Source organism: Aulonocara sp. 'chitande type north' Nkhata Bay, linkage group LG7 (genome assembly GCF_057382095.1).
Source record: "Aulonocara sp. 'chitande type north' Nkhata Bay isolate Kocher_YH1m ecotype deep benthic linkage group LG7, A_spYH_male_GT1.1, whole genome shotgun sequence".
Classification (NCBI taxonomy): Eukaryota; Metazoa; Chordata; class Actinopteri; order Cichliformes; family Cichlidae; genus Aulonocara; species Aulonocara sp. 'chitande type north' Nkhata Bay.
In genome coordinates, this window is record NC_141350.1 from 43874006 (window position 1) to 43887681 (window position 13676).

The 13676-nt window shown below is 38.7% G+C and overlaps 1 protein-coding gene across 4 annotated transcripts in view; it reads right to left on the minus strand.

The window, feature by feature from the left end:
* The window catches only part of nt5c2l1 (5'-nucleotidase, cytosolic II, like 1), a 42187-nt gene extending 29475 nt beyond the window's left edge, over positions 1–12712 (minus strand). For 3 of the 4 annotated variants that reach the window (XM_086300576.1, XM_086300574.1, XM_086300575.1), the window contains exons 1-18: positions 12555–12712; positions 11421–11494; positions 10630–10747; positions 10421–10516; positions 9055–9146; positions 8876–8933; positions 8666–8759; positions 8520–8573; positions 8361–8444; positions 7901–7936; positions 7705–7812; positions 7557–7623; positions 7288–7458; positions 7160–7211; positions 6593–6653; positions 4790–4966; positions 4608–4698; positions 4478–4516 (exon numbers count right to left, since the gene is read on the minus strand). In XM_086300576.1, coding sequence (XP_086156702.1) covers positions 4609–4698; positions 4790–4966; positions 6593–6653; positions 7160–7211; positions 7288–7458; positions 7557–7623; positions 7705–7812; positions 7901–7936; positions 8361–8444; positions 8520–8573; positions 8666–8759; positions 8876–8933; positions 9055–9146; positions 10421–10516; positions 10630–10747; positions 11421–11494; positions 12555–12613 — 1491 coding nt within the window. In that variant the 5' untranslated portion in view covers positions 12614–12712 and the 3' untranslated portion in view covers positions 4478–4516; position 4608. Of the gene's footprint in view, positions 1–227; positions 4517–4607; positions 4699–4789; positions 4967–6592; positions 6654–7159; positions 7212–7287; positions 7459–7556; positions 7624–7704; positions 7813–7900; positions 7937–8360; positions 8445–8519; positions 8574–8665; positions 8760–8875; positions 8934–9054; positions 9147–10420; positions 10517–10629; positions 10748–11420; positions 11495–12554 lie in introns of those variants that run through there. The other variant, XM_086300573.1, reaches the window with a different exon arrangement.
* Between the last annotated feature and the right edge of the window lie 964 nt (positions 12713–13676).

Below are 13676 nucleotides of genomic sequence, written 5' to 3' on the forward strand. Positions count from 1 at the left end.
AGAGCTTCACACGCAGTGAGGAAAAATGTTTGTAAATGCAAACAATGACCCAGCAAAGGCATAGGATCAACAAAGTGAAAATCATTAGGTTTGAAATTCATATGGCAAACATTAGGGGGTCAAACTCATCTGACTTCATGGGCCTTATACAGCCCAGTTTGACTGTAAGTGGGCCGGAGCAGTAAAAACCACCAGTAACTTTCAAATTACACCTCCAAGACTTTCCATTTGTTTTAGTGTAAGTAAGCACAATTTATTTTTAAATGTTTATATTCACTGAACCTTCCGTTTGCAAAGTAGATGATGAACAAGAAATAAAATATGATTTTTTTTAGTTTGTTGTGAACAATAGTATCTTATTTGTAGGCTCAGATCTAAAACCACTTTGGCATTCCATACATTTTCACTCTCGTGCAGTGATGCTGCTTTCGCTGCATAACAAAGCAAATAACTGGAATTATTAACGATTTCTTTGGCATTTTCACACTTTGCAAAGCCATTCAGTGTGGTGACATTTTTCACATTCTAATAAATGCAACAAACAGTTCAGAAAGGCCTCCAACCAAAAGCACATTAGCCACTGTGTTTAAATCAAACAGCAGGTTCTGGATGCTTCGACGGTGTGATGAGCTCTCTGGAGAGCAGACATGCTGTCATCGTTCAGCCGGGGTGCCATGTTAACCCTGACTGATGATAAAATACATCTAAACTGTGGCAGTAATACACATGTTGCATATATTGTAAAATATTTGCATAATTGTTCCCATTATATGCTTTTAGAAATTCATAACCACAGACTCTTTCACCACGTCTGTGCACTTGGATTTTGAGTCACATTCATTTCCCCCCAAAACACAGAACATATACGTGTTTTAATGGATTTCACCAACAGTATTATGGCTACTCGTGTTTCAAGTTCTCCTTTAATATCATGATAAAAATCATTGCTGTGAATTTTGTTTGCCAAAAATAATGCTGGTGTGAAACTTTATTAATGTCACGGCCCTATTTTGGATCCTGATGGCACTCCTCTTCCTCCTCTGTTTAAGCAGTTAGGCTATTAAAGGAGTGATCAGACGCTAAATTATTTTAAAGACAAACAGTTGTGATTTACAGTTCTCCCATCAGAGAGCGGTGTGGTGGCTATTGTGTGATGCGTAGGGTAGATTTGTATGTTAGTCTGATTTTTGGACAAGTCTAAAAAGGAAATTATTGTATTTTTGGCAGGGAACAAGTTTCCTATTTTATATAATCTCTTTTGTATTTCAGCAACTTTCAAAATATTTGAAACAGGAAGCAATGCTTTATTTTCATATTAAAAATGGGAGCTGGTACATTTGAAAAGAAAAGCAAAACTTGTCGTTTCTCTCGGCTCTTTTCTTTGCTGAGAGATAAATGAAGATGCACAGCCTCTCTGCTGATGTGCTGACCGTGCCCATCATTTAACCCTCTTCAAAGATTCATCCCTGCTGCAGAGAGGCAGTTTAATGCCATCCAAAGGACAGGCGCTGTAGTGCAGAGGCAACTAGTGAATTTGACACAATCACAAAATGCTCGTTATGCTGATGTGATAAATGATTACAGTTTTTCTCAAATGTTAAAACACAAAAGCCAATCCTGTAACCCAAATGACCAGTAGTCTAAACACATTTACCAAATGTAGCCACCATATTCCAGTACCATAAACACATGTCACATGAAGACACAATTCACAAAACACAACCCTCTGTACTCATAAATCTAAACACATTTTTCCTTGCTAAAACACATGTTGCAAAACAACTCTGCTCATATTCTCAAATGAAAGCCCATGTGATGCAAAATGATTGCCACAGTCACCAATCTTTGAACACAGGGAACACACCTGGCGTCATTCACTACACACAATGACTCAAAATTGAAGACACTTGTTGCTAATGCTGTACCCACATGTAAAAGCAAGTTCAGAGTGCACAGTATGCTGAAGAGTCCAAACAAACACAATGGATGAAGGCAGAGTCAGGGGAAGAGGAATTTGATGCAGAGGAGGGAGAAGAGCTGGCCCTGGAAGAAGAGGAGCAGGCCAATGAGGAAGAGGAGTTCAAATGAGAGGAGGAAGAGGAGCGACCAACGAGGAAGAGGAGAAGACCAACATGGGAGAGGAGAAGGTCCAGGAGGGAGAGCAAGACAACCTCGCACCATCATTACTGACGAGATGCGAGCAACAGCTCAGCGACATGATGCCGCACAGTGATTGTGGTGTGTGTGTGGTGTGAATAACGTAAATAAAAAAACTTCACACCCTGTTCATGTTTTCAAGATTACTGTTGTGTGCAATAGATTCTGTTTTTGCATTGAGTTGTGTTACAGTAGTGTACGTACATGCAGGATTTTCTATAGATTTATACTACTCATATGAAACTCACAAATCTAAATGCCTAATCCTCTGCAGAGATCTACGACGATCCGTTACTGTATAGTTTCTAAAATATGCATTGGCAGTTATGAAACAAAGAACCTTCTCACAAATTGGGCATTGTGTTTTCAATAGTTTTGCTGTAGTGTGTAATGCTGTGTATAGTGTTTACAGTTTTGACAGCTTCGAGCTGCTCTCTTGGTGTGGGAGTTTGAGTTTTGCAGTGGGAAGGTGTGGTTGTGTTTATGTAGCTTTAGAGAAGGGTGTTGTGTTTAGACATTGGGGGACCTGGTGGTAACGTTTGTGACATGTGTTTTAGCATTTGAGAAAAACTGTAATGATGAAATGAAAATTTACCACAGCGACAAACTGATCATCAGAGCCTGCTTTAGTTTCACTGAACATCAAATAGCAGCGGACGCCGAGTGTGGGTTATTCTCACAAAATGCATTCATTCAAAAGCAGATTAAACAGAAGCGATCAGCTGATTTGTGCAGGTGAGAAAATACAACAGGGCAAAGCGAACACAATGACTCAAGAAACAGCAACAATAAACACGGGTGACCAACAGACAATGGGCAGGCAGAAATCCAAATAAACCAAAATAGCCCCGATACAAGAAGTGAAATCATCAAGGAAATGTTTATGTGCCTGTTTTGACAAGGAGGAGGAGGAGGGATTGAAAACTGAGCATTGGATTTACCTCTCGTGGCTTATCTGAAAACAATCTGAAGCAAGCAGCGAAAAAACGCAAAAGAGTTCATCTGTGTTAATCTTAAAGCAGCTGAAAGTTTGAAATATTTTTAAAACAATGATGACTTTAGATTAAGTTAGATTCACATTTAATCTCTTCACACACATCATCTTTACTAATGCTCTAAGTAATTAATAAATAAAATAAAATAACACGATCAGCACATCACTGTGAAGCTGAAGTTTGGCTCCAGAGTGAAGCGTCACTGATGGTAAAGGATTTCACCATTTTCACCATCGTGACACTCTGATAGAAAATTCCTCCACAATCACACATGAGCGCGGAAATCCTACAGTAACAACGGAGAGAAAGTGTGTGTGTGTGTGCGTGTGTGTTCCTGAGATACAGAAGGAGAACAAATGCTAAATGTCCAGGTGCCCTGTGTCCTGCAGAGCCACACATATTTGTGAGTGTGTTTAGGTGTTTGCTCATGGATTGCGTCACATCTGTTTATGTTGGTGCTCTCCATGATGAATGAATACCCAGATGGAGGCTCCTGATATTAACATCTGCTTCTGCTTTCATGTATTCAAAATAAATGTAACTTATTTAAGTTTAACGATCAAGACGAGCTTCTGCAACAGCTGTGAGATAAATGTTTCTGGTATAAAAGTGATGAGAGCTTTTTGGAAGATTAAATATTTGTTTAAGGAGATAAAACTATTCAATATGTTTGTTGTGGGTATAAAAATAAACTCATTCAACCACACAGGAATCAATCCTCAGGTGGGCTGCAGAGGTGATCAGGCGCCACCCACTGGACAAAAACTTTAATGCAGAAAGTAAAATCTTTAACTACACGTTATTTTTCCTAAAGTATGCTATATTGCTATATTTTTAAGATTTTGCCTCCTAGTTTAAACGATCTGTTGCTGAGCTTTAAAATAATAATACTTATATTTTTGTGTGAAAAATCACATCTAAAAACTGTGATTGCAACAACTACAAAAAAAATTCTGAATATTATTTATCTCTCTTAGACAAAACTGATTTATATGCTTATTTAGGAGCTTTACTTCATTGAGAACAATAAAAACGGATTTTATGAATGTTTTATTGAACCAATTCAACAGATTATGGAGTAAAGCTCCTTTTTTTGAACATTTAAAAAAAAATAATAAACCATTACATAACCTTTAAAACTAGAAGTAAAAACACTGAGTCTGTTTCTGTTTGAAATCCTAAACTGTCAGCGTGCATGTGGAGCAGTAAGTTAATTTCGTGCTAGTGTGTGCACCTTAGGTTTACAATAAACCCTTCATGTGTGCACGGGTACAAGCAGCCGTCTTCAGTGTGTGAAATGTTAATGACAAGAAGATGCACATTACTCTGTAGCTTCTTCATCCCTGAGTCTGACTCTGCCGTCACTGCAATGGAAGAAACAAATGAACTACTTGTGAACTTTTTAACATGAACAAATGTAGAGAAGAAATACAGTTTATCATAAAGATCTGTTACCTCAGTTTTTGTTTGTGAGAGGATAGCTGTTGAGAGTAAGCGGCGATGACACAAAGTCTGGAGATGCCTCAGAAACAACCTCGTGGGGCATCTGAGAGAGAAAAAAAAAAGACTCTCAGGATAAATGATGAAAGAGACAAACATCTCCTTTCTGTGATGTTTGACCAAAGAGGAGGGCTGACCAGGACTGGAGGAGCCATGAAGAGGTAATTGACGGGGTAATGCATCAGATTCAGGCAGGAGGAAGAGTACAGATCTGCATAGCGCATGAGCTGGCTGGCGAACAGCGTCTGCCTGGAGCCGCTGCGCAGGAGGCTGCCCATCTGGCCATATGACATGTCCATCCTGTAGGTCAGCAACTGCAAGTATAAAATAAACAATGCAGTGGCTTAATGGCACACATCACATCGAACATTTTAAATGTTGATGAGTGAAAATATACCAATCTGACTTCCTGCTTAGTCCAATTTAATTCTAAGAAAGTTTACTTTTTTGGGAATAGACTTCTTATAGACAGAGGGAGTCAAAAGTCATAATCTACCTCTGACGTGTTGTTTTAAGGAGATTCGTGTTACGCTCAGGAGCGTGCAGAGGTTTCCCTGCAGTCTTGGAGACCACAGATATTATCTGTTACTCGGTCATTAGTGTTACTGTCCTTCTACAGTTTTCATAGCAGAGTGCAGTTGCTGTTGTGTTGGAAATCATGTTGCACCATGAGTGTCCATGGATGGTAAATTTCCACAGAGGAAATGTGTCAGTGTACAGTTCAAGTCTCTGGCATGAGAGACACATTCCAGGAGCATGTTCATTCTTGCTCATTCAGGGATGATTTCTTGTTCAAAAACAGCTTCATTTTAACCATAAACTTTTTTGTACTGTTTTCTTTTATTCTGTCCTTTTAGCAGTAGACTGTATATGAAAGCTAGACACAACCTCAGGGTCTGAAAACTAAAGCATATTTTGAGGTGCCTTAAACCTGTATTTTTTCCAAAGGCCAGCAGGGGGCATCACCACCAGCTGGCTACAAGTCAGAATGTATAAAAGTCTATTGTAACATGACTCCCTGTTCACTTGATTTATGACCTCAGCAAACACTTTTATTGTTAACACTCATGGTTATAAGTTTTAAGTCATACTGAAAAGTTGATTATGGTCTGGTTTATGGAAAGATTGGGTATCCTTCAGTATGACACACGAATGAGTTACATCCTCAGGTTTTTTTGTAGCCAAACTCACCTTTTGCTCCTCGCTACCACTTTTGAACAGCCTTTGGTGGACTCTGTTCCATCTTTTTCATACAGTCTATGGTACTGGGCGTGTCAGTGTAATCGGGGATTGTAAACAGACTCCGAACAGTTTCCATAAAATACAAATCAGCACATGATTTCAACATCGAAGGCAATTTTATGTCTTCCGTACTGTTAACATGCCAACACCTGTATTTACTATTAAAAAATACACTTATTCTGTGAACCTTAACACTATGGGTGACTTGTGCCAACTAGTGCTGCAACTCGGTGACTGTGGAAAGTTACTCAATACTTTAAAAAGTGTAGTTTTAACCATATGTAGAGCGAAGGAATAGAAACACTGTCAAAGTGGTGAAGTGAACTGTAATGCTGCTGAACGACAGTTATGCTGCACAGACACATTTGGGTTTTCTTCTGCTACAATAGTGAAGCATTGCTATCGTAGTGGTAAATTTTAGAAGTGCATTTATGCATTTAAAATGACATAAAACGTATTCCAGGTATATCTCAGGACATATGAGACATATTTATTTCATGGTGGTGATAATTTAGCTCCCATGCAGGACTTTGAGCTTTCAACATACAGAGAATGAGGCAGAATTTGAATCCAAAAAAGCATTTCTAATACCAGCTGAAGGTACAGTGTAGGTTGTACGAATGCATTGAACTTTACGCGCATCCACAACTAAGGTGTGGAAATGTTTAAAATACTGTGTTGTGGTGTGCAGAGCTCACCTTCATTCTCATATGAATGGAACCGATGTCACGATATTCTTGACTGGTGGTGTCTGGGTGCCTTCAAAAGACACATATAGAAAAATGAACACGTGCTATGTCACTTTATCTAACTGTGTCACATGTAGGAAATGAAAAATCAAATGCAAGTCTTATCAGCATTAGTGTTAGTGAGTAAATACGCAGCGAAGAGTTCTCTCGTTTGGAATCTCAAGAGCTGCAAAACATCAACAAACTTGTTTAATTTCCAGTAAAAATGCATGAATTAATAAAACATTTAAAATCTTACATATGGTTACTGAATAAAATGTTAGTCTATCCCATCTATTCATGACACAAGATGGGATTTTTTTTTTCCAAAACTGGGGCTTGTGGGTGCTTGTGCTCCACCTGCTAGCCACATATAGAACCCTGCACCTTATGAGAACATGTTGATTATTTCATTGGGTTTAACTATTTTAAATTATAGTAATGGTAAAGCTCACCGATCTAAAAACTGCAGATCTGAGTGCCTTTCAAATCTAAACATATCTACAGGAAATATACCGAAACAAAAAATAGACTCACTTGTTAAGTTCAGCTAAGTAGAGATCAAGACACTTGAGCTCCTCAAAGATATCTGAAAAACCAAGTATTGCATCAAAACCATGACACAACAGTAAAACAGCACACAACGAGTGGATCATTGTTCTTACTTTTCCTTTCCTCCCACACTTGCAGCTCTTTGGTGAGCTCAGGAACGACCAGGAAAGTCTTCCAGCCCTGTCTCTTCTTAGACTTCAGGATGTCGCCAAAGATGTGATCTCCGACATAGAGGATGTCCTTGCCTATGACGCCCAGCAGATCACAAACAATGTCTGAGGATCCTGTAACCAGAAAACACAAGTTAAGCAGCTGAACTGAACAGAATTGAACGTTACTAATAAGGACAAAATAGTCGAAGGAAAACTCAGTGCTGTCTCACCTCCTGCGTAGACTGTTCCATGCTGGAGGTCACCGGTGTATGTCCCGATGTGAAGCTTTCCTGTGTTCTGTGTATAAAAAGGAAACAGATTACTGGAAACTGTTGATGCTCAACATTGTGATGCAACTCTTCAAACACTCTTTCACACCGTGTCCACTTGTCTCAGCACAGTCCCCTCTGCAAAGAACAGCGGCTTTTTGGTGTCCACAACGACAAGGTCGAAATACGAGCGCCAGCTCTTTCTGGGGCTTCCAGGCTGGAAGGAAAAAAATTTTTTTTTAAATGTCATTCTCATGATTCTCTTTAGAGGACAGAAAGTCCAACCACAGTTGAAGATGCCTTACCTTCACATTACTTTCCAGCAGGTATGTCATGATGACCTTGATGAAGAAGGTAAAGTGTAAAATATACAGTTAGAATGATTTAAAAGGCAGAATGATCATTTACAATGATCTCATAAACATTAACAGGCCGCTTCATTAGGTCTACCTATTCAACTGCTTGTTAATGCAAATATCTAATCAACCAATCACATGGCAGCAACTCAGTGCGTTTAGCTGTGCCAGAACCCAGAGAAGCCAGACTACTTTGAGCCATAAAGGAAACAGTATCTCAAACTTTTGGCTTCAACATTCAGACTCAGAATTTGTTCTCCGAGGAAGGGCCTTGTTGAATATATGCCACAAAGAATTGAGGCAATTCTGAAGGAAAAAGGGGTCCAACCTAGTAATAGCAAGGTGTAGCTGACGATGGGGGCATTGATTTTCCTTTGTAGTTGGAAGGTTTTAGTCATGGCACACTCACCTCGGTGTAGTAGTAGTCACTGTTAGTGGCGAGGAAAACCTTGGCCACCTCTTTGATCCGGGTGAGGAGCACAGGGAGGTTTGGCTGTAAACATTTATACTTTCAGTGTTTCAGTCTGCTAACATAAACTCAGACTGATAATCTTTTCAGTTTACTCACATCTCTGACAACGTATTTCTCCAAATTCTTGGTAGTTAATTCTTTCAAGGATCCCTAAAAAACAGTTTGAACATTTTGTAATTTTGAGAAGTCCACACATTTTCTTTGTGTTTAACGTTGCACTTTGGCGGGTTTTGTGAACTCACCGTATCATGAGTGTAGTCCACGGCATCTCGAACATCCTGGAACATGCTTCTGTACGACATTAGCAAGTCACCGTGCTGGAAACCTTTCAGGAGGCTGGAAGAGTTTAACACAGGTATGGAAGGGACAAAGAGTTTATTCAACAGTGAATATTTCTCCAAGTCTTGGTGGGATGATAGTTTAATATAATATGGATAAAATATGTGACTTACTTTGTGTATCTGGTACATCCAGTAAAGAAGTCAACCAGGCAGGCATAGAGATAAGTCTCTGCAGGGTGCATATAAATCGTAAATTGTTTATAATGCATAGGAAAATTTGAAAAATTGTAGAAAAGCAAAGACGCTAAACAAAATTTACACAAAGTATAGCAGAGTGCAGGATTTTATACCTGAAAGATTGAAGAGAGTGTTCAGGATGTAAAAGCGATCAGTGTCGTCTCTCTGGATGAACATGTTTGGGTAATATTTGTGAATGTCTTTACTGTGGCACAAAATGATAACACGGATCAATGTTAACAACCCAGATGCACTGACTGGCTGCAGAGAAACAAAAACATTTTTGCAAACGTGCGTGAATTTACATCTAGTTTGTGTAAATTCTTAGCTTTGAACTCACTTGCTTGTACTGACTGCTGCGATTTACAAGCAAAAAAGAAGAAGTTGACAGCCATTTCAGTGAGACAATATAAAGGCCAAAACAAAACTACTCAATTTTGAGATTTTTTTTTCTTCCTTGTCTGTTGGATATCAATGCAAACCAGTGTTTATTCAGTGAGGTAATATCTCATTTTCATATTTAAAAGGAAACCTGATGTTGCTTTTTTTATAACAACAAAAAAAAGGTGGGACTTAATTACACAAGTGAGACCGCTGATGTTGATAACTGTTTGTTGACATTGTGTCTATATCTAACAATTTTATGCTGACTTGATTTTTTTTAAAACAAGTTTATGGAATTACAGCCATGTTCATACACATTCCCCTGTTTTCAGAGGCTCAACAGCAATTGAACAAACCAAAATTACTTTATATATAAGAATTGCTTATAATACTTCAATAAAAATCCTTTGCAGTCAGTAACTGTCTGAAGTCTAAAAGTCTAGAAGAATGGATGTCACCAAGTGCTACGTTTCTTCCCTGAAGTTTATTTGGGATTTTCAGTCTGATGATGGCCTTCTTCACTTGCACTGACAGCTCTTTGTACCTCCTGTTGAGAGTTTCAAATATAGTTATGCACTTGGACCAGGACCTCACCTGGCTATGAAACTGTCAGGGAGCCCTCTGTCACAGAAAATAGGGGACTGTGTATAAAAATTACTGTAATGTAATTTTTGAATTAAAGCTGAAAGTTTATAAGTTAATCACATCTTGATTGTTTAATATAAATTTAACTCTAGTGGTATATATAGAGGTGTATATTATTACTTCATAATATATATATATATATATATATATATATATATATATATATATATGTGTGTGTGTGTGTGTGTGTGTGTGCGTGCGTGCGTGCGTGCGCGTGCGTGCGTGCGTGTGTGTGTGCGTGTGTGCGTGCGTGCGTGCGTGTGTGTGTGTGTGTGTGTGTGTGTGTGTGTGTTGAATCCAACTGGCCCAGCCTTGCTTGGGTTTTAGTCTTTATGTTTCTGTCTCTTTCTCTCTGCCTGTCCTCACCTCGATGATCTCTATCATTCCAAACAGTACAAGATAGATTATACAAACATTTTCTTTACTGTATTCACTTGTTTCCAACTTTACCCTTTGAGGAACTGAAAGCCATGACTGCAGACTAATATATTTCCATTTGAGTCCACCTTCAGGAGGTTCCCATATGTAGTGTCAACCACTAAGCCACTGAGGGGGAGAAAAGGGGTGAAGGTTTATCAATAATAGACAAGAACAAACAAAAAAATATAAGAAGAATTGATTGGCTACTTCATTGTGGCGTAAATCGACTTGGAACTAACCGAGTGGGGAAGCTGTGGTCGTACTTGTAGCGCACAATCTCATGAGGGTATCCAATGGACACCATCCTGTCTCGTATCTGCTCAAAGCCCAAGCTCTCGTAGTCGGGAGACGTATACGCTGCAAGCAGAAATGCACACAGCAAAAACATGAATACACAATCATCCACTGTTGTGCAGCTTGTTTGAAAGGAAAGTCAGAAACTAAAATGAAGAATTCAGCACAGAGAGTTCAAAATTATGAATGAAGACAACATGTAGCATCTTCAGGGTGATTTAATATTTTATACACATGCTGTAAAAAGTATGATAAGCAAAATATAGTTTAAAAATGAACAAATATAGATTAAGTACCTTATACTTCATTCTGCTCAGGGAAGGGTTTTATCCTTTGTTAAGTAATAATGACTTTATTGGTAGGATACATGGTATCCTGTTGGTATCTAGACCATTATACACTCTATATATTGTACTATAGATAAATAGGTGGCAATTTTTAAAAGTGTGCAGTAAACATAAATTAAACAATCAAGTTAAAGTAAAAGTAAAAATGACATTATTATACAGTTATACATAAACTGTACTGTTCTTGGCCAAGTGTATCAAATGTAAACATTGTATAGCTGACATCATCACAACACTGCAAACTTAAGGATTTGTAGGTAAATAATAATCCTATGACTCTCTGTGCTAGACACAGTCATGTTCCTCAGAAAGCAAGGAGAAGTACAGATAACTCAATATCAAATAGAATAAATAAAGATGATTAAACTTTTTTTTTTGCTTCTACTTACTTGCTAGCGTGTAGTCCATGTCGAAGCCATAGCATTTAATATTTTCCAGCGTCAGGCTTCTGTTGACAAACACCCTGTGATCAAACAGAAACACAGCTGAAGGCAGACAGTCATAGAAATTCATTTTTTATGCACTATGGTCAATTTGATGTTTTCATTTATCAGAATGGGTTTCCTAAGGTTCAGTTTGCGTCTTGGCTTTTTGACATCAGGTCTGCCCTGAGATGTGGATTAAATGAATCTTCAAGGGGCAGAAGTCATTTAGTGTGTGAAGCTATGATTTAATTTCTCTTTTCCACCAAAGAAATTCAGAGACTTCCATACTTAGTTTGAACCTATCCTACCCTTGAAGTCCCTCAAGTCAGGGTGGTGCTGGGTGGAGGCTAAAGATGTTATCAAAACCAATGTCATCACAGATGTTTGAAATGACTGCCAAATACTTAACATGGTGTATTTTGAACAACATATTAAAAATAATCATGACGTATTTTTGTCTGTCATGTATTTTCTACATCATTTGCCCCCAGATGCTACCTTTTAACCACACAGAGCAGGGAGGCCTGTCTGCAGCACCAGGATGGCCCAGTCTCAACCTTTCCTGACAGTTCATACATATAGAGTTGCTGTAAATAATTAATCTGTAAGCTCTTGTTCTGTGAATGTGTTTCTCCTGAGTTCCACACAGAAAATAAAAGCTGTCAGCAAGGGAGTGTTTCTGATGCAGGAGCACTTACTGACAGGAAGCAGCTGAATAAGCTGATGATTCAAATAGTTGTGTAGGTTAGAGTGCAAACTTTCAGAATAGAGAAATAGGTCAGAATGTCAGAAAGCACTGGAAGTTGTGGAAATATACCAGTGGATTTTTTAAATTTATTTTTTGCAATTCATTGTCTAACTTATTATATGAGCAACAGTATTCTTATGATGTAAAAATACGTAATTAACTTGTGATCAGCAAAAATGCAAAGAAAGAGCTGAAACTGACGACTTTTCTTTTCTTTTTGTGTTCTTTTTTAAAAATATATTGTAAAACCTTAGAAATTCTGATCGTGGAAATTCATCTTTAGGTTAAAAAGTGTTTCAATTAGCAGCAGTTTACATATTCGTGTGCAATATTACCCCAGTTGAACTTACTTTTGTTCAAGGCGCCTCTTCTTCTCCTTGGTGGAGATGCTTGTGTCCATTGCCTCCATGGTCCACACCTGCTGATGTGCAGCTCCTCTTTTCAAAGAGGTATTTAAATTCTCAAATGTACCCAAAACTTTGTAGGCGTGCCGCTGAGCGTCTTCTCTGTTTTTGTGCACATGTTGAAACCCCTCCTTTTGACTAAGTGCTCATTAATGACGTAAACGGCCGTGGGACACGCGCACGCAGCCTGCCGCCCCCCTGCATTGACACCCATGGTGCTGCGGAGCTTTCAGCTTGGAGTGGGTAGATTGTGTTATCAGAGGCACACACATGTGCACAGGCTACATGTGTGCGTAACTAATGGGAGTTTTGCTGATGGCTGTCAGTCCCGCTGCGACTCGAGCAGCTCAAGTACACGCTGCATGTATCAAAGCAAAACATTTCTGATATTTGATTTATGAATCATTTGGTTTGCGTTTCATGTGCAGAAGCGTTATCAGCAGCATGCGCTCAAAGTAACAGCAACAATTTGGAGACATACTGTCCAATTTCACCCAGAAACACATCCCCATCCTCACATTTATGCACAAAGCAGCCTTAAGGGTCACCAGGAAGAGAAAAACTGTATACAAGCATCCATACATTGGAAATCATTTTCATTTCTCTTTCAGTCTCCCTCTCTTCGTTTTTACACTGTTAACTTCATATGTATAGTGTCACACAGGTGCTTTTACGTAATTGAATGTTGTCATTTTGTTTGTGCATTGTGAATGTAAAAGCCCAACAAGGGAAACGTGTTGGAAATAGGCAACAGCTATATACTATGTGCTGCACATCTGTCTCATGCTCCATATATGTTAAACTGCATTGCCCCTTTAAGAAAAATAAGAAAATGCGTTTTCAAGTATGCTTTTAAATCTCTTCACCTTTTAGTAACTTACATCAAACTTGAGCTTCGCAGTTTTTGGGGGTTTTTTGTTTGTTTTGTAGCAAATATTATTTGTAAAACTCATGTTTTGTACATTTGTGGTTTGTGTACTGCGGTTGTTTCTCTATGTGCTGTACTGTAAGTCCCTTTGGGCTGGGACTTATCTGCATGACACACCACCATGACATAACCAACCCTCT